Source organism: Amblyomma americanum, chromosome 2 (assembly GCF_052857255.1).
Source record: "Amblyomma americanum isolate KBUSLIRL-KWMA chromosome 2, ASM5285725v1, whole genome shotgun sequence".
Lineage (NCBI taxonomy): Eukaryota > Metazoa > Arthropoda > Arachnida > Ixodida > Ixodidae > Amblyomma > Amblyomma americanum.
In genome coordinates, this window is record NC_135498.1 from 226,749,586 (window position 1) to 226,770,652 (window position 21,067).

General features: G+C 47.7%; 1 protein-coding gene across 1 annotated transcript; it reads right to left on the reverse strand.

Annotated features, from left to right (window-relative positions):
• Positions 1-14,161: 14,161 nt before the first annotated feature.
• LOC144119482 (uncharacterized) lies at positions 14,162-16,205 on the reverse strand. Its single transcript, XM_077652079.1, has 4 exons — positions 15,961-16,205; positions 15,729-15,896; positions 15,367-15,544; positions 14,162-15,276 (listed from the first exon to the last, which is right to left on the reverse strand). The coding sequence occupies exons 1-4, from the start codon at positions 16,104-16,106 to the stop codon at positions 14,215-14,217; spliced, it is 1,554 nt and encodes a 517-aa protein (XP_077508205.1). The 5' UTR covers positions 16,107-16,205; the 3' UTR covers positions 14,162-14,214.
• Positions 16,206-21,067: the final 4,862 nt, after the last annotated feature.

Sequence of the window (21,067 nt, forward strand, 5' to 3'; positions counted from 1 at the left end):
GCGCTTCAACCTGGCATTCTACCTGCTGAGATAGCAGCTGTTCTAAGCGATATAACCGCTCTGTCAAGAGAGCAACCTCAGGGTTGAGCACCGCTCTCTCTATGACGCGTACTCTCGCTGCGGCTGTCGTTAACGCCTCATTTTGTTCCTCATCCAATGCGGCCTCCACGGCTTGGTCGAAATTGCTCGGCTTGCGCGAGAGCACGAACCGGCGCACGGGGTCTTGCAGACCAGCCACGAACAAAGCGGTCATTTCCTCTTTAAGTATATCCTCCGCGTATTTCTTCTTAAGCTGGTCTCCTTCCTCCTCCCTGCTTAACGTATCGTGCGCTAGGCGCTGAAGCCGCGACGCAAATGTTCGCACGTCCTCCCCTACCATCTGTCCGGCGTCACGGAACCTCTGTACCCGCACGTGACGTGGTTCCGTGTCGAAATGCTCAAACGCGAGCTTCTTAAATTCCGCAAATGATTTTGTGGATTTTACTTTTTCGTCTCGCCATGCAAAATCATGAGCAGCTCCTGCCATCTTACACCTCGCCATTCCCAGCATTTGAGCATCGGACCATCCCCCCATTTTCCCAATCTCTTCTAGCATGGAAAAGAAATCGCAGATTGGAACCCCTGTCTTATCTCCTGTAAACGTCGGAACGACGCTTCCTAATGCCAGCATGCTTGCTCCGAGCGACGGCTGTGGAGTGGGAGCTCCCTCAGATAGACATTTTTTTTTCAAGCCCTCCGGTGCCTCAAGCCTCTCAAATGGGGGTAAAAGTCCCACAATCAGTCCCGTGATTCCCTTTTGATTACAATTTTGAAGTCATGAATGTCGCAGCATTCAGAGGACATTTGCTTTTGAGACCCCACTTCTGACACCAGTGTGATGACCCCCATAATGCGCAGGTCCACACGGGACGGAGAGGCAAAGAGACACCGTATGGCTCAGTTTAAACAAACAGGTATATTCAATAATTACACATGATTAAGGTTATACATCAGAGGCTGGGGCGTCCGAGCTTACGTGCCGACGACTTCATGGGGGCGATGGAGTGGCTCCGGAGTTGGGCTCGAGCGGTTGCTGGCAGAAGCTGCACGCCGTCGGGCTTCGGCGCTGAAGGCCCTCTTGGCGAACGATGTCGTCCTCAGCTCCGACTCGACTGCATCCGTTTACATGTGCTTTTAAGCACTTGATTAACAAAGGACTAAGGGCGGTCATTTCCAGTGGCCCGCCCAAAGCATCAATTCTCCAATCCAAAATAACATGCGAGATGGGGACAACCCCTTGGGTTGGGCTTAGCCTCGAACCCAGAGTCTGTTAACAATACAAACTAAATAAACAACAAAAACGCCACCACTCTCTCTCAAGTGAGAGTATACACAGGCTCTCTCTTCGGAGCTAATTCACTAGCGCCTGTCTTTCCACATTCTTGGCGAGTACTGCCTGTCCGCCATGACAGGTGTCCGTCACGGCCCTTCTGGGAATGCGCTTTTGTTCACGAGGCACGGCGGGAAGCTGTGGGTGCCTTCCCGGCGATAGCCCACGTCGAAAGGGGAAGGAGGGAAAGAATGTTGTCTTCGCGGTAGCGCATAGCGTCGGCTGTGGTACGGCGCGCTCTGGCCCGCTGACAGCTCCCTTGTCCTGGAATGTGCCCGGAAATTGGGGAGGATAAAGCCTGTTTCCCCGGGGCGGCGGCGGGTCCGGTTGTTCTGGTCGTCACACAAAGAGCATGGCTGGGTAATTGATGATGCCGCTGTCACGGGTCTCCGTCTACGCCGCGCCGTCGAACGTGGATCCTCGTAGCACACACGGAATGTCACAGCAGTAAAGCACATAAAAGTTTGTACTGTCGAAACTGGTCGAATTTGTATTCGTTTTATTAGTTCACATCCCAATACTTGTGCCAACTGGCATCCCTTCGTGACAGAAAAATAAATTCAACTCTTAAAGCTAAGTCGCCCCGCACCCCTTTAAAAGGTACAGTTATGGTTAATTACAAGATAATAAAGATAAATTCGTGATGCATTCCAGGTCTTCCCTTCATTCAAGGGATATGAGGCTGGACCCTGTCCTCTGAATGCTTTCCTGTACGTACAAAAAAATCCATCTCATTTAAAAGAGACAGGATTGCAAATGAACAAAATCTCCCACTTAATGGTGCACTGGCCGCCTTTAGTGTATCTGAACATTTACAGTACTTTACTTATTTATTCTCAATTCCTGAAGTGCTTGGTTAGGGCGTCTCAACCAGAAAGGAACAGAGGAAAACGCAACGTCTGATTTGGTCTCTAGATGTTTCCCGTGCAACAGTGGGTGCAACTGCTCCTGTTCATGCCTGTGGAGTGCATGTGTAAATACCCAACTATTGTATCATTGCTCTTTCCTGCAAGCAAGATTCTAAAGGAGGTAATTCGATTAAATTATATGAAAAGCATTGTGCTTGCCAATTTGCTTGAAGGTAGTATATTGAAGAGTGGCCAGGTTTGCATGACTTTATTTCAATCTCCTCTGCCACAATGGGTCAGCTCCCGCCTTGTATGGTCTCCCGAAAATCCATAAGCCAAACGTCCCGATGCGACCAATAGTTGACTTTACACGGTCGCCCTTATTCCGCTTGTCGGGCTACTTACACAAGGTTTTTGCGCCACTCGTTGGAAAGGGCTCGACTTTCATACGTGACTCTTTCGATTTTATTGAAAAAGTACGTGATATCACGGTGGAGGACGACTAGGTCTTGGTGTCCTTTGATGGTAAATCGCTGTTCACCAGCGTACCCGTGGATCTGGCTGTGGAGGTGTGCCGCTCAGCGCTGCAGAATGACGACGGATTGTGTGAAAGAACCCCTATCGAAGCATCGGATCTTCTGAAGCTGTTGCAGTTCTGCCTTGAGAACACTTTTGTTTTCCGGTGTACAGTCTATAGACAAGTTCATGGCACTGCTATGGGCGCATCTATATCGGTGACAACCGCAAACCTTACCATGGAAGCAACAGAAGCTCGCGCACTGGCTACCTTGGAGCCGCGCCCAAAGGTTTTTGTGCGTTACGTCGACGATTGTGTCTGTATTATCAAAAAGAATGCTTTAGGTCATTTCACAGATCACATCAATAGCATGGAAGATTCCATTCAATTCACTGTAGAGGAGGACGCTGCACGCCGTCTTCCTTTTCTGGACGTTTTGGTGGAACGCCGTGGAAACTGCCTTTCTTTCAAAGTTTATAGAAAAGAAACCCACACAGGCCGGTATCTTCATTTTAATTCTGTCCACCCGGTTTGCCACAAACGCTCCGTCGTGGCTTCCCTCGTCCGACGTGCCAAAAACATCTGCCCAAGACCAGAAGATCGGGCTGCTGACCTACGCCAAGTGCGCCGAGAATTGAGTGAATGCGGCTTCCCCAAGCACTTCGTGGATTCTGTTCTTCAACGGTCTTCACGCCCATCAGAACCAGTTGGTCCTCCTTGCCGTGCCCGAGCCGCTATCCCATATGTGCCGGGCGTGAGCGAGTCTTTGGCTCGCGTTTTGCGCACTTACGGTGTGCACGTCGCTCACGTTCCTGCGTGCAAGCTGAGGCATGAGCTGGTGGCAGCCAAAGACAAGATAAAGAAAGAGAAGTTTCCTGGCGTCATCTATAAGATTCCCTGCGCAGACTGCGACTACTGCTATATCGGCGAGAGCGGGAATTTCGAAAGGCGAGTGAGGGACCACAAGAACGACGTCAGGAACAAAAAGATTGGATCTAATGCACTTGCGGAACAAGTGGAAGCCGCGACGCACAATATAGCTTGGGAAGAAGCATCAGTCATCGCAAGAGAAAAGAATTGGCTGTCACGTCGATATCTGGAATCCCTGACAATCCAAACAACAGACAAAACCCTTAACCACAACGCAGGCAATCTCCCGCCTACATACGCAAGATGCTTGGGGCGATTACTGCGACGCACTTAAGCTTTGTGCTTTGGGCTTTCCGCCCAGTGATCAAGGCTTCCGTATGGAAGCCGAAACGTCTTCGTTTTAAACAACAACTTTTTGGTCGGCATTGCTTTTTCTTCATACCTGAATCTTCTACCCGACCAGACGAGTTATCGTCAGACTTTAGATTCCCTTCCTCGAGCTTCACGATGACAGGATCTCGTCAATCTAGCATTAACCTTTTATGGCGGTCCCTGGGACGCACAACTTTTTGGACACGGCTAGTTGTGGGGATGTTTTTTGGACGTCTTCGGGAAAAATGGGAACCTCCTGGGGACATTCCAAATGTCCTGATGGGATATTTCTGGGAGATTTTGAGGAGGTTTTGTGTTTGTTTGGAAATGAGTCACTGTATAGGCAAAATTATCCAAAAGCTTCACTAGGGTTTGCATATTTACCGTTCTCTCAACCAGAGCACAGGCAGGCAACACCCTTGGGTGGGACTCCTCTAGAATGAACCCTTCTGCAGGACAGACTTCAGAGTTGGAGACGACGTCACCAGTAAATGACTGAGTACATCAGCGTTCACAATGCAAGCAGCAGGCCTCTACTGAAGAATGTCTTTGTATGTTCACAGCACCCACATGGCCAACACAGTACAACATGTTTTCTGGGACCGGTTTGTCGTTGTGCAATGTTTCATTAGGCACCACCAAGATGCTAGGCAACCCTCACCATGACACCCGATGCAGTGTCAGTCAATCAAGACTGGCCTGGACAAAAGGCATGTGCGCCATACACGGGGAAATGGCTAAGCAGCAAGCTTACTTCATAGCACAAGGCACATTCACTGTGCTGAGGTGATTTGGTGGACTAGAAATGCAGCAGAGGTACATGGCTATGTCTGATATTACCCTCAGTTAAAAGAAAACTTCAGAACTGATCACCTTGAGCAAACGAGGCTGAAAGGGGCATTCACATGGCTGTTACTATGACGGCTCATACGAGTACGATGGCCTGCAGATTCACTGAGACTGTATGTAATGGGGAGCCAGGCCAAGGTCTGTGCAGATTGTGACAAAGGTGACGACCGAGGATAAGCGCTCTGTGTGTGTGGCTGGACTCATACCAGTACACTGACGCAAAATGTCCAGCAGGAAGGCTCCACTCCACATACAGAGGTGACGATGTTGGCGAAGGGACACCACAAAGCTCTGCGAGTGCTATGGCTGCATGAAAAGTATCCGACTAGTGCCAACACGCAGCGCTACAAGTCTGTGGAGTGCTGCTATTTCTAAACAATAAAGACATGGCTGCACCATAAATTAAATAAAACACCTTGCCATTTGCAGGGACGCAGCTTACAGAGCAGTAAAGGTCCACACACTTCATGTCCTTCACAATTATTCTTCCCACCCAAGATTTCTAACTTGCCATTGGTAGAAATTCTGAAGGAGGACAGCACAACATCAGTCAATGTGAATAATCCTTGTCACATGGGCTGAACGTCCCAAAGGTCCGCATGGGCTACATGCGATGCTGGAGTGGGGAGCTCCGGATTGATTTTGGCCACAAATGCGGGCAGCTTCGCCGAGTGCAAAAATGCCTGTGTGCTGTGGGATGCCACTGCATGTTAAAGAGCCCCAGTTGAAATGAACAAATTCCAAGCAGTATATACAGCTCAGAAACACATCAGAAAGAGGCCTCACTGTCACTGCAGTATCCACTGCTATGAGTAATGCACGGAGAAGTTCAGGTTCTACAGCCTCTGGTACTCAAAGGAGTCCCCGTGTTGGCGGCCCTTGGCAACACAGTGATGGCAGTGGTAAAGGAACTGCCTGGCTGGCGAAGGTGCAAGAATGCCTGTTACGTATACCTTTGCCATTTCTCTCATGAGGGTTTTGGCTGGCTCCTAAATTCATTTGCCTGCCGACAGGTCGTACCTGTCACCAGCAAAAATTAAGTTGCCTCTTCTGCGCTTTTTCTGCACCCAAGAAACGAAGCTGGAAAGAAAATAGAATTTGCTCAGAAATAGGCCAAATTCAGGGAACATGCAAATTATGATTTGGCCTGTGGTGTAGTCGTCTTTCCTGTTTGTGCTGTTTTGGCGCAAAAATCTTTTTAGTATGTATGGTCACCAACTAGCCCAGCAGTTAACTCTTCTAATGATATGGCCATCAACAAGGCGGAAATTTGGGCGAGTTGGTAAGTGTTCATTTTCGCTCTCAGCGCAACACGAACGGGACACAAGACGAAGGACTAGCACAAACAGGCGCTGACTATCAACTGGTTTTTATTGAAGAACGAAAAGCGTATAAATACAAACAGTGAACTTTTTATCAATCAACAAAAGTTATCTGGAAGGCACGTGGGAGGTCAGATAGCTCAATTCCCTCTCGGATAGCGTTATGGAAGGGCTGCTGATACATTTTGTGCCGTTGTGGTGAATATAAAATGCTTCCATTACCTCGCGTGTTAATATATTGTTTTGTCGGAACAGGATGTACGTATTCTTGTAATCGGGAACACATTGGCACTTTTTGCACTGGAAAGACGCCTGGGCAAGGGGGTCCCCTTTAGTTCTCCTTTCTGCATGATCCTTTTCATGCCTACATTGGCATTGCCTGCTGTGGCAGGTGCGTTAACGAACGCTTGATGGAGCATGAAAACACCAGGAAAAATGACCCCCTGTCTCACACAGGCTCCCACAGCAGGCTTCTTCCAGGCTCCCACGTGCCTTCCAGATAACTTTTGTTGATTGATAAGTAGTTCACTGTTTGTATTTATACGCTTTTCGTTCTTCAATAAAAAGCCATTTGATAGTCAGCGCCTGTTTGTGCTAGTCATTCGTCTTGTGTCCCGTTCGTGTTGCGCTGAGAGCGAAAATGGCCATCAACATCATCAGCCTGACTATGTCCACTTCAAGACAAGGGCTTCTCCCACATCTCTTCAATTAACCCTGTCCTGTGCCAGCTGCGGCCACCGTTTCACCGCTGACTTCCGAATCTCATCAGCCTACCTAACTTTCTGCCACTCCTTGCTGTGTTTCCCTTTCCTTGGAACCCTATCTTTTACCCTTAAGAACCAGCGGTTATCTTGCCTTCACATTACATGCCCTGTGCAAGTCCATTTCTTGTTTTCAACTAGTATGTTGTTACCCTGCATTTGCTCCCTGACCCACTCTACTTTCTTCTTGTCTCTTAATGTAATATTTATCACTTTCATTTTCATAGCTCACTGCGTTGTCCTGAATTTAAGTTGAACCCTTTTTGTTAGCCTCTATATTTCTGCCCCATAGTAGCTAAGTTGCCACGTGCTATGATGAGTTGAAGTCACTCGTGTGTAGACTATGTGGTATACTGCAGTCCTTCCTCGTGCAGCAATTAAGCAGTTAGCATGCTTGCAACAGTAGCCACTCTTATGAAATGTTGAGTGTGAGTGCCGTCATGGTGAAAGCTGGACTTGAATTGCAACTGCATTCTTTTACCTGTCGACGCACACTTGAATTCGTGGATTGTTTCGCCCTCCGAAACAAAGATGACCAGACGCAAGAAAGTATGGAAGCTGAGGTGACTGCAGAAGAAAGCAAAGACTGTATCAACGAAAACCCGTCTGGTCAGGAAAATTCATGAAGGAAAAGTATCGCGCGGCGACCAGTCGTTCAAACAAAAGACGTTCGGTTCCGCTGGGCAAGGCCCAGATAGCCGAGATCATGCCAGTTCGCACGAACAGGCCTTATAAACTACCCTTCCTCGACTGTTAATTGTTTGCCGTGCACAAATGTCGATTCCCAAATGTTGTTGCAAGTCAGCGCTGTGTTCGTCCGGTCTTCCTTTTACTTGCCTTTTTATGCTCTGTTCACTCGAAAGGCGTATAGAAAGACATACATGAGACGGGTACTGACGTCCGGGTCGTAGCCGTCAACTTGAGGTTGAACAAGCGACAGCGGTCTAGCCAACGACGGCTCGCCTTAACGTCTGCCATGGCAAACCAGCCGGGCAAGATGGCAAGATCCTGAAGACAGCCCCACAGGGGCCACGTCGAGCAGCAGATGCAAGACGATGGCCTGTGATGAAAAGTTATAAATAAGAATTCATTACATAAATTTGCCGAAGTTCGGCGCATTGTAAAATCACATACCTTGATGCTGTCGCTTGTAAACTGCGCACTCGCGTTGGACCTCGTCAGGTCGTTGCCCCCCACATACAAAATCGCGAAATCTGCAGGGTGCAGACTGATGCGCACGACGTCGTACGTAGCCACCAAAGCTGAATCTGCACGTCTCCACCGACGGGAAACACCGCAGACGGGACCTGCACAATCGCTTCAGTTGGATGACGCTGACGCGTGCCCCGCGCAACGCCACTGCAAATCGGCACTAAAACGCTGGAAGCGACAGCTAGCACAGCGAGAGGAAAAGAATCGCCAATTTGGTCGCACGCTCGAAGTTCGCGGGGTTAACTCGCTTGAAAGGAAAGCGATATGACCAGGTACTTTTTGACACATAAATAACCAGTCAAAAGACGGGACACAGCGAAGAGACGAGGCACACACACGACGACTGGACTAGCAACTGTGCTTGTTAGAAGAAAACAGACTCCCAGGAAAAGTGGCAAAGTTTGCGCAGCTCAGTTAACAACAATCTACATCAAAAGATAAGCTGTAATCTATCGCCGTTGCGAAAGGAAGCTAAGTTCCTTCTGCATGAGGTAGATAGGAGGACTGCTGATACAATCATCTCCTTGAATACTAATGAGGAACGGTTCGAGGATTTCGCGCTCCACTTTTCCCTTGCCTCTGCCGACAATACTAACAATGGAAAATAGCGGGTAGCAACCGCATTCCCGGCAATGTCGAGGCAAGTTAGCGCCGTCAGTAGGGGACAGAGAGTTGTGGTGTTCTCTTAGTCTGTCATTAATACATCAGCCTGTTTGCCCAATGTACACTTTTTCGCGGGTCAACGGAATTTTGTAAACCACACCTGTGGCACAGTTGACGTAGCGGTTTTCATGTTGCGTCGAACAAATCGGGTGATAAGTCCTGCCACGTGCAACACGTGAGCACAGGCGTGAAAGCTTGCAGGGAGCTGAAAACACAAGTTTGACGTCTTGCTTCCCGGCGACCTTTTTGATGGTGTGGGCGACTTTATGCACATAAGGCATGACTTCAACATTTCTCTTTTCCACTGTCCTTGGGTCAACCCTTTTGACGTCTCGAACCTTTATCTTTTGCAAGAGCGTTTCGGCCACTGCCCTCAGAAGTTCTTTTGGAAAACCGGCCGCCTCCAAACGTTCATACTGGTCATCGAAGCTAGTCTTCATGCTGTGGTGGCAACTCTTTTGCAGTGCATTACGGAAGCAGTTAGTAGCAATCCCCCTCTTGACAATCTTGGAATGAGCTGACGAGTACGGTAATAAGGACTTTTTAGTTCTAGGCATGAAGCACCAGCAAACATGGCCATCGTCACGAAATGTTAATTGAAGTTCTAAAAATCTAATCGAGTGGTTAGCGGGTAGTTCATATGTAAAACTGAGGGCACTCGAGCAAGCTTTAAAAGCTGTCAAAATCTGGTTTACAACCACATGCAATGAGTCACTGGGTGAAAGATTCAAAAGAATCAGGAAATCATCAACATGTCTAAAAATTCTGCACACATGTTTGTCAAAAAGAACGCCTTGCAACGTGTTGTCAAACTTTGCTAAATATATATGGCACAGTACTGGTGCTACGCTTGCCCCAATACAGATTCCTTTTTTCTGGACGTACATGCCATCCTTAAGATCAACACCTGTGGAAGAAAGATAAATCGTTAACAGCTCAAGGAACGTACCCACAGAAACGCCACAAGCATTTTGAAAGGCGACTTGACCCTGCTGTTCAATTAGCTCACGCACCGCAACAAATAGATCACCATGGGGGATGCTGTAAAACAAGTCCTCAATGTCAATGGAAAACGCACTGTTGGCTCCAGGGATGCCTTTGTCCAGAACTTCAATCACTGCAGCCGCGCTCGCAACACAGTAAGGGTCCTGAACAGTGATGGACTGTAGATGTCGCTGCGAATCCTGGCCCACTAACTTCTGCCATGTGCCTGCCTCTGTCACAATGGCTCTCAAAGGGCAGTCAGCCTTGTGCGTTTTTGCAGAGAAAAACACGCGGAGGCGATTCCCTTTGCAATTCTTCACCCTTTGAGACAGGCTGTCCAGGTTGTTGGCTAACAGAAGTCTCACAGCTGCGGACTTCAATTTCGAGGAGTTGCGCTTCGCAGGCTGGAAGTTCCTGTCAATGGCCGCCAAGGCCTTCTTACCAAACGCGCCCGTGGGAAGCACCACAAAACCGCCTTCTTTATCCGCCTGAAGAAGTGTCAACTCGTTTTCTGTGAAGTAGTCCACAACTCGGTGAAGAATGTGGTTACTGTGCCGTTTCTGCTTTCCATCTGCATTGCAAACGGCGTCTATACCTTCAGAAAGGCATCCTCTGCTTCTCATCTTTGTCGGCTTTCTCTGCTACACGGTGTGCAGTAGCAAGAAGTTCGTGGCTGCTGACACTTGGTTCCAAACGGTACTTAGGCCCTTTCTGTAGAAGCTGATCGATTTCTTCGGGCACTGATGCTCCATTGAGGTAAGTGACAGAACCTCTGTGCACCTTAGGCCGTTCCTTTTTAGGCAAGAGCCTCCGAACCTGATTCCAGTAAGCCTTAGTTGCCTGGGCTGCCAAACGTCGGTGTTCGTGAAGGCAGCGAAAGCCGGGGAGTTCACCACGTCCCGTGTAGCACAAAACACGAAGCCAATCATGCAATAGTCTCACCTGCCTCCAACACTCGGAATTCCAAATCTTGACTATCCACTTCCAATGCCCCGACGATGGTTCCAAGAGGCCGAAGAACGCGACGAGCTCTTTGGGCGCCGAATTCACCCTGAGGCAATGGGACAGAGTCCGCGCCCGGCAAGTGATGATGGCAATTGCGCTGACACAAACCGTTGCCTGATTCTCGGGACCGTGCACACTTAGAAAGATACCCAGCGAAGAAGAAAGGCATTGCAGTAGTGTTGAAATCTGGGTCAGTTGGTACATGTTCAGGAGTAAAACCAGTCAAAAGACGGGACACAGCGAAGAGACGAGGCACACACACGACGACTGGACTAGCAACTGTGCTTGTTAGAAGAAAACAGACTCCCAGGGAAAGTGGCAAAGTTAGCGCAGCTCAGTTAACAACAATCTACATCAAAAGATAAGCTGTAATCTAACGCCGTTGCGAAAGGAAGATAAGTTTCTTCTGCATGAGGTAGATAGAAGGACTGCTGATACACTCATCTCCTTGAATACTAATGAGGAACGCTTCGAGGATTTCGCACTCAACTTTTCCCTTGCCTCTGCCGACAATACTAACATTGGAAAATAGCGGGTAGCAACCGCATTCCCGGCAATGCCGAGGCAAGTTAGCGCCGTCAGTAGGGGACAGAGAGTTGTGGTGTTCTCTTAGTCTGTCATTAATACATTGGCCTGTTTGCCCAATGTACACTTTTTCGCAGGTCAACGGAATTTTGTAAACAACACCTGTGGCACAGTTGACGTAGCGGTTTTCATGTTGCGTCAAACTAGCCGGCCGATAAGTCCTGCTACGTGCAACACGTGAGCACAGGCGTGAAAGCTTGCAGGGAGCTGAAAACACAACATTGACGCCCTGCTTTCCGGCGACCTTTTTGATGGTGTGGGCGACTTTATGCACATAAGGCATGACTTACCACTCGTACACGTACACCAGCCCTCTAGTGTCCCTAGCGCGTGGAGCCTAGCGTTTTTAGCTGCTCTACTTATTGAACCTAGGGCTTGACAGTCCCTAGGCCACATTGGTTGCATTATTGCTATGCGGGGCGTACTTGTCGGCGACAGTCAACTCAAGCGATTGTGCAGAAGTCGCCTACGTTTATGCCCGTCGGTTGAGACCTGTATGTTTAGCTTCGGAGGCTACGACGCCGTGCACCTCGCAAGCGCTGTGTGGCGCCTTAATCTCAAGCCCGCAGATTTTGTTATCCTTCACGTAGGAGGGAATGACCTGTGGTGTCTTGTCTCGCTTCGTCCCCGTCTTTATTCGCGCTGTATCGCATTATGGAAAATTACCAACTAGCCCGATCTGCCACTCTTGCAACCTATAGGCAAGTTGCAAGTGCTAGGAGGCGCCCCGTCGTTCGGACCTCTGGCGCCATCTGGGGAGTAGCTGCTCAAATGCGGCAGGATTACTCCCGCAGTCAGCTGCTCGCGCTGCGTGTTTGACACCCAGTGATGGCGGCAAACAACGTGCCGATATTAATTTTAGCCGGGTTTCGGGAGCTACACGACCTTGACAGCTTTTTTCGTGGAAAGAATTTGCAGAAAGGAAAACTTCTATTTGAAGCGGGGCACGTCTACGAGGTGAGGGAACTGCTCGACTCGCAAGGATCGGAGGTGACAGCTAGGTGCATACCGCAGACGAAAATCAACGCACCGGCGAGATGCGTGAAGCTCAGCGTAAGTACCTTCGTTTTACCGTGTGGTAGCATGGAATTATAGATGACATAATGCTTGCAGATCGACGGCAGAAGACGAATCTTCGCGGGGAGCTGCGATTTCCGTGCTGGCATCGCAGGGAAGTGCAAGCACGCCGCGGCAGTTGCCCTGTACATACAAGACGGCAAATGCGACTCGAAAACCTCTCATCCACGATCGTGGGGCGTACCGGCGTCTCGTAAGGCATACCCGAGGCACTCTAACGTTGCTGTCCCCAAAAAAGAAAAAGGTGAGGAACTTACCAGCTGTGTTTACTCTGGAAAAATATTTTCGCGCAAGTTGCTGAAAGTTCGAGTCTTTTTATGTTGCGATTTTTCAGTGCGTGCAAAGGAGGTTCCACTGAACCATGTCACACAATATTTCGGTGACCTCAACTGCCCCTTAATTGATATGTTGAGCGCAGAAGAGTGTATGCTAGCTGAGCCCGCTACAACCCCTCCTCATAGCTCTCCGCAAGCCCTGGTGCTTTTTGAATGGGACAGGATCGAGAAAGAGTTCCACAGCTTTACTGTCATGCAGTGTGGAAACAAAATACTTCTTAAACGAGTTAACTTCCTAGAGAGGTTTGTACCCTAGTGTACAGTACTTCAGTATTCGTATTTTTTCTTCTCTAAGAGAACCTAACTAAAACAAAGATGTAGTAACTGCTATTGTGTCTGGCTCGCTATGCCCCCCCCCCCCCTCCCCACAAAGGCTGTCAGGCCCGGAGCGACGAATTTATGAACGCTACGTCGCTGTGTCGCCTGAAGATGTACCTGACCTGTCAGCTAGGACGGCGCTTGATCGTAGTCTTTGGGCTAATGAAAGGTTTCCGAGAATTACTGCTACAAAGGTACAGAGAAGTATCTTGCAGCTTGATCAATTTTCTGACCCTGACACTGATTACGCTAAGGCAGACGTGGTCTAATCTTGCCTTTTGTCTTCTGCAGGCACACAGGATTCTGACCTGCTGTAAAAGCCTCTCCGAGCGTGCAAAGAGCATTGTTACCGAGGTGCCGTACAATGGCTACCAGGTGCAGTATGGGCTGTTAAAGGAGCCATCAGCCCGTAAGGCGTTTGAAAAGAAGCACGACGTGAATGTCGCCCAATTCGGCCTGGTAGTTTGTCCTGGAGAGCCGTGGCTTGCGTGCTCCCCCGACAGCATTTTCAGGTGATCACTTTTATCGGGTTGTTCTTCCAAATAGAAAGTTTAACTTTCAGGGATGAAGACGGCAGCGTAGTGCTACTTGAAATCAAGTGTCCATTCTCAAGAAGACAGCAGAGCTTGACCAAGAGACCCCTGCTGAAATACCTGTGCGGTGAAGACATTCTGGATTTAAGACGCAGCCATTCGTACTTCACACAAATACAAATCTGCTTGCATGTGCTAGGCTTGCAGCGCTGCTACTTTTATGTACACACAGAAGTGGACTCACTCACAATCCATGTAAAAAGAAATGATGAGTTCCTGTCGTCTGCTGTGCCCAAACTGCGAAACTTTTATTTTGAGCACTTTCTCAGGGCATTGCATGGATGTACAGACATGTGATGTTTACTTATTTTAATATTGTTCGTGTAGAGGCAATATCATTTTACAAGTGTCGCCGTCCCATCACCAACAGAGACCAGAAAACAGTGCCTGTTAACGAGAACTGCTTTATTTAATTTCTACACTTTTCATACAGTGACATGTAAAGCCTCATATATGTCGCAGTAAGGGCAGTCATTTTGACCCTTCTTGTGTATATAAAAAACGTGCAATAAATTTTTTCCCTTTTCAGCCTCATTATTTCGGTGGCTTGGAAAAAATGGGCGCCTTCAGGTTTGTTAGCACTGCTAGTACATGAAGAATCTCATCAGCATAACCAGTCAGCTCATGTGGTATCCTGCGTGTAATGATATCAAAAATTTTCAGCCTCTGAATTACTCTTTCCACATGAATGCGCACGGAGGCAGTTTCATATGTGGCATCCACCTCAGACTCCGTGAATTGTGGACTGGTAGCAAAAGGTGGCATCACCAACGTTGCATCTTGCGAGCCAACACCTGTTTTTATGCCTGGAAATCCTTTATCGGCTAAGACGAGATCTCCTGGTTCAAGAAGAGACAAAAAACCTGATTCAACTGTTAGCGTAGTATCACTAGTTCTACCTCCAAACCCCTTTGAAAGAAAAGTTATAAGGACGTTCGGAGCTATTCCAACAAGGTACTTGATGGTGTGCCTTCCTTTGTGGTCTGAATACCACAGGTTTTGTTTTTCAATTCCTGGAGGCACTTCAGTTTCAAGTTCAGTGCAATCTATAACAACTCTGCATTTTGGATAGTGTACTTTGAAGCATGGAGGTAATGTGGCCAGAACGGCTCTTTGTGATGGCCAGTATAACCATTTCCTTGTTGCAGCATGGATGTTTACAAGTAGACCCTTGAAGATGCGAGAGGCCGTTGTTTTGTGGACGCCAAAGAGAACAGCGAGAACAGAAAATGGCAGCCCATGTTTCAGTTTGATCAGAAATAACAGAATCTTGTTCTCAATGGACAACTCATTCAACTTTCTTGGAGCAGGTGGCAGTATGCTTAAAAGCAGAGCAAATAATGAAACATTAATCGCTGTCAGCGCATGAAAGGCGTTTTCATCGTGTTGAAGAGATCTGAACCCCGCGAAGAAAGGCTCTTTGCACGCTGGTCCAGTGCTTTTGTCCGAAAAGCCTGGACTGCATGAGCTGCCCAAGCTTGTGTTGCACACCTCTTTGTGACTTATGTAGGATGAAGCATTTCCATCGCACAACTCTGACATAAATGTGAAGTTCACGCTGAAAGTAACATTGCCGTCTTCAGTCATTGTTGAGGCCTGAAACCAGCATTTTAAAATTAGCTTAGCACACCAGTCAAATTAAATGCAATGAAAAGCACAAATTACATGCAGTAAACTTTTGCTTACATCCACACGATGTGCGTCATCTGCAGACTGGCCGCCGACGGAGGCCACTACGTTGTCACTGTAAAGCGGGCAGTCTGAAATCTGTGGTTCGGGGCTTGAGACACACCCTGTTTGTTGACTGTCATAACTGGATATCTGTCGCTCCTCCTGCATCTTTTGATTCTGGCGCTTTCTTTTTCTGGCAAAAAATAAATAAATAAGGACCTCGTCGCTTTGCATTTGTGGGGTAGTCACAGCCAAACAATATTGGTTCACTAAAGCACCGCGATCACGCAACCAAATCAACTGTCAATGCACAAAATGAGGTGGCATTAGCAACAATACGTCAAGCTGAGGGCAAATTCAAAAAATATATGCTCTACCTCGTATAGCGGTCGCTTGACAGAGGCCCACTCGTCGCTTTATATGCAGCGGCAAATATCGACGGGTGGTAAGCAGGGTGGCCTTCTTCATTAGATTTCACACCACCGACGAAATGCTTGCTGCATATCCTGCTATGCACTGCAGGTCTCCAGTTGCTGCCGTCATCGCTGTAAAAGCAACACATTCATCGTTAACGCAATTCGCATATCGCCGGAACATAAAACAGCTTACTTCTGCCGTCGGACGAGCGCGATCCAGCGGTGACGCCGTTCTATTTCATACGGTCGGCTCGGAAACCTATAAAACTTCGTTCCTGGTGAGTTGGTGTACGTGCTGTTGCAGCCCACGACGCAGCAATTCGTGTTGCATTTCGGCATTGTTCTGAAAAGGCAACAGCTACGCGCGAAACAGAGACCAAACAGGCTTTCCGAACGCCAGCGGGCCGATCGTATCCTTCCGAGTGTGCGCTCGCCGCCGTGAGGGGCGCCCTAGTCGGCGCGGGAACGACGTTCGCTACGAGCCTATAATGCCAGTCCGCAAGCGATATGCGTTAACGTCAAAGTAGAACGTAATTGCTGAGCACTTCCAATTGCTGTCCATTTCAGTACGGAATTCTCATACATCTTTTCGTATCACAGGCCCTTGTCCTGCTTCTGCTACGCGACGTGGCACCTGTCGTGCTTGTGGCAAAGGTGTTGCCGCGGTGTTTTGCCTCGACGTCCGTCGAGGCAAGTCGTCGCTTCTTGAACCCAGACGTGAGTACCGATTCATGCTTGTCTTAACCGTGTGCGAGGCAAGTGCAGTCAGCAAGCCTGGCGGGCGCTGGAGCGGTTTGCCGAGTAACCATAAAAGTAATATTGGCTCAGCTGTTCTATAACTGTATAGTGCAGTCGACAGGACGCACAGCGTGCCAGTGCGCCTTCGGTCTAGCACCAGCATAATATTGACAACCGAGTACAGGTTCAAAACTTTCACTTTCTTTGTGGTACACGGTGGCGCTGTAGCGCTTTAAATAGGTGTGCTGACGACTGTAAGTACAAGATGCGACAAATATAGTGGTGCCTTGCAACAATATTTGTGGGTGTATAAACAAACAGTCGTGTATAAAAAGTTAACTCCTGCACGTGACCGTGAATTTGCGAACTGTTTTGATAGAGGTGAAGGCGAGCGGACAGTGACACAGTCCCCTTGGTGTTCTCAGAGCCTGAACTTTCCTGCGTCAATCGACCTTTGTTTTTCAGAGAGCGTCCGCGAATTGAGGTGTGTACCCACAGATACTGCAATGCAGCTATCCTTCCAAGTCCAATTTCCAGGTGGCTGGCATACTCTTGAAAGCATTCTAATTATTGCTTGCTGCACTGAAGGGGTTGCAGTATACCAGACACACTTGCCAATCTCTTAAGCAGTAATTGCATGAACTAATGTTCTTTGGTGAGGTGCCCCGCGACACAATCGCCTGTCAATCGTCACCTTGTTCATTCGCCTCACGGCATTGAAAAAGTGTAATTATACTAACTCCCCGTTTTTAAGACTCAGCAGCATGAAGTATGACTACAGTACTAATGAAAAATCTTCTGGTAATATATTGTATTTCTAAGGGATGTTGTGAGTGTTGCAAAAATTTGGCAAGAAGTGAGTTTAGTCTCCCACAACCAAAATAGTTAATAATAAATAGCCTAAATGACATTATTTGCTCCATTATGCCCACCAAGTTTTCGCTTAACTATTTCACCTAGCTATAGCTCAGATGAAGCGAGCATTGGCAGCTTCTTCGCTGAAACCATGCTAAAAAAAACTTCTTTCGCAAATGCTGCGGTGATTGTATAGTCTTGTGAGCTGATTTCGGGCGGGCGCCACTTTCATGTCAATTTTCATACAGCATAAATCATGCCTACTAAAGCCTCAAACGGCATGAGTGGCAGTGCCTGGCAGACGGTGAGCAATGGTAAAGCAATAAGGAAAATAAAGACTTAATGAATTTGGAAAAAAAAGTCAGCAACACAGAGAGACAAATGTAGACACAACTGTTACGCCATCAAGAGGGATGACAGTAATTTGAAATTAAGACAATGACATCAGATGAAATAAAGGGCAGGAAGCAACACAGAGAGACAGACTGCAAAATTTTCTTGAGTGTCTATTTAGTATTCATGCGAAATACACTAGGTGGCAAACTATTGAATGAGGCAGGTACATAGTATTGACATGTGCGCTTTCCATACCGGGTGTAGGAGCAAGTTACATGCCGCTGTTTGTAATGTACTGCATACATCCAGCGTTTGGCCGGCTACCTTGGCCACCTATTGGCAGCTCACAGATTCTAGCTAAGTATCATAGCATGGCAAAACGCAAGCTGTTTTGTGTCTGTGTGTCCCGATCCAAAGCTAATTTCAGAATAATAATAATAATAATTGATTTTTGGGAAAGGAAATGGCGCAGTCTCTGTCTCATATCAGCGGACACCTTAACCGCCCAGCGCCCACCTTAACTGCCCAGCGCCGTAAGGGAAGGGATAAAGGAGGGAGTGAAAGAGGAAAGGAAGAAAGAGGTGCCGTAGTGGAGGGCTCCGGAATAATTTCGACCACCTGGGGATCTTTAACGTGCACTGACATCGCACAGCACACCGGCGCCTTAGCGTTTTGCCTCCATAAAAACGCAGCCGCCGCTGTCGGGTTCGAACCCGGGAACTCCGGATCAGTAGCCGAGCACTCTAACCACTGAGCCACCGCGGCGGGTAGCTCAGAAAAAAAATTTCAGAAAAAAACGCTTTGCGTGTGCGTTGTCCACGGTTTTGTAAGTTCTAACATCAGCGCACAGTTGCAAGAAATGCGACATCTTTTTTTTAAGGAGAAAGATCATGATCAAAGGAATGAACAGAAGTGAGTGAGTGACCTTCTAGACCACCAAAATCATACCTGTCATTCACACCAAGAGCAAAGTCTGTGGCACTGAATGTGACAACTCGTGCAAACAGGAGAAAAGACATCCAAACACCATAGTGTGTGCTCCTGGGAAATTATACACGTTGTTAATGAAAGCAGCAAAGACTGAGTTACAAAATATGTGGGGTTGCATGTGCTAGTGACGTAGTTTTTTCCCTTCGCAAATTCAAGGTGGCAATGACTGATGCACTGGCAGACAGAGCAGACTGATCATGATGAGAGTGAATATTTATGGTGCAGGGGCATCTGCGGCCAAAGAGCGCCATGGCACAAGGTATTTTCGTTTGCTCAAGGTGGAGTCAAAGAAGCATTTCCCAAGCATTTCACCATGAATAAGCCGAGCACCAAGCAGGGGAAAGCTTGTACCCATTGTATCACCGGTGGGTACCCGGCGACACTGGGGATCGAATCCTGTACCTCCCGCATGCGAGGTGGATGCTCAGCCACTAGGCCGCCGCTGCAGTCCAGAGCAGACTGTAGCTCGGACCAAAGGAAACAAAAATCTCTTAAGCAAGCAGCAAAGTGACATTCCAACCACATTGCTTATCAATTTGAAATTGGTTGCCTATACACTACTTACAGTGCCATGTCATGGAGGCTTCCATCTTTGATCACGTGGTCACGCTGCCATTGCATGCCTCCCGACCGCTGAGCTCCTGCCTCGTCCCAACGGCTGCTGCTTCTGGGGGTTTGGCTCAGATAGCCAGTGTTTCGGCTGATATGGATGTAAAGGAGTGGGAAGGTGACACTAGCATAAGGCTAAATGTTCAAAGAACATTTTAAAACCACAATTTGATCACTTCAGGCGTGAAAACGTGATCGGGCTGCATGTCGTGGAGATACTCAGCTCTCAGCCTCTTCGAACCGACGAAGGCATCGCTTGAATGCTACACTGTTCAACACCGCAAGCTAGCAGGTCACTGCTCTTATGTTTTGAAGAGATATGCAAGAATCTCGGCATATTAGACTCGCTACCCGGCATTGCTCAAAGACGAGACGCACTTCCTGCATGGTACAATTTGCCAGCAATCTGCGATTTCACGCTAACTTCTGTAAGAAGCACACTCTACAACAGATTATAGAAGAATTTCTTGTACTCAAAGAGAAACACAGTGGTTCACGAACCGACAACTGAGCTAGTTGGTGCATCTTTAAGCCGTGGTAAAAACAGCGCAGCGACGACAGACACAGAGAAGACAGAAGACAGATGTGCTGAAAGCGTAGTGTATGACATTGAGTTTTCCTGTGGCAAGAAATACATTGGCCAAACGGGAAAATGTGTGAACACCCGTCTTCGTCAGCATCATACCTCGTTAAATGGCCCCCATCGTCCAACCTTGCATTACATTTTAGAGATTGCCCCCTGAATAATATCCCAGGTTTCCCCGACAAAAAAATGTGCAACCCTCTTTTCCATGAGACAAAAGTTGTTTGCAGGCACAGGGATAAATTGACAAGGGAACTGTGTGAGGCGTATCGCATCCACGCGAATGGTGATGCATGCGTCAGCACACCGTCAGTGCTTCTTCACGAATGTGAGATTAAGTATCTAGATTCGCACGATTAGAAGGATGTTAAGAGGGGCGTGTTCCCTGGTTGTTTTAGGAGTGTATTAATACCTGTGTTTTTTCCAATAAACTTTAGTTGTTAGTCAGCGCTTGTCCGTCTTCTTCTGTCTTCTCTGTGTCTGTCGTCGCTGCGCTGTTTTTACCACGACTTACAGTGGTTCACGGACTTTTATACGGATGGCTGGAAAACTTGTTTATGCTGGAAGCGCAGTGGTGAAAGGAAATGGGGAAATAGTAAGACTTCCACATTAGGCATGGATTTTCACTGCCGATTGTTACGCCGTCTGTGTAGCTGTAGAAAAAATTAACAATAACATCACAGACGGCAGTATTTACACACACACTCTGAGTGTACTTTCGGCTCTTTAATTTAAAAATGTAATTTCTCCGCTTCTTAGTGACATCATACACAACATAAAATAGCCACAGCTCAAGGACAAAACAAAACTGTGCTGGGTGCCGAGCCATGTCGTTATTAAAGGCAACGAGAGAGCAGACGTCTGCGTTGCTCAAGCTCGTGGCAGGGAAATAAAAACGCACATATCCCATTTAATGAAAAATGAAGCAAATAACAAACTTCACTTTGCTATGCCAGTTTTAGATGAATGGAAGTCTTGCACCTGCCTGAATGGTTTTGAGGAAGTGGCTATCTGCCGTCTTCGTATAGGACATGCACATCTCACACATAAGTTCCTACTGCCAAGCGAAGACAAACCGGTTTGCAGAAAATGCGGAGATGAGCTTACAGCAAACCACATTTTATTTTCATGCACAAAACTTTATTGACTGGGAAAAAATTTTTTACCCCATTTTATAAATAACACATTC

What these genes read in the sequence shown, in the direction of transcription:
- LOC144119482 (XM_077652079.1), bottom strand. Translation starts at nt 16,106, where the DNA reads ATGCCGAAATGCAACACGAATTGCTGCGTCGTGGGCTGCAACAGCACG. An exon ending in TCAAGCGACCGCTATACGAG is followed by an intron (nt 15,545 to 15,728) that starts GTAGAGCATATA and finishes ATTTTTTGCCAG; the next exon opens with AAAAAGAAAGCGCCAGAATC. An exon ending in ATGACGCACATCGTGTGGAT is followed by an intron (nt 15,277 to 15,366) that starts GTAAGCAAAAGT and finishes TGCTGGTTTCAG; the next exon opens with GCCTCAACAATGACTGAAGA.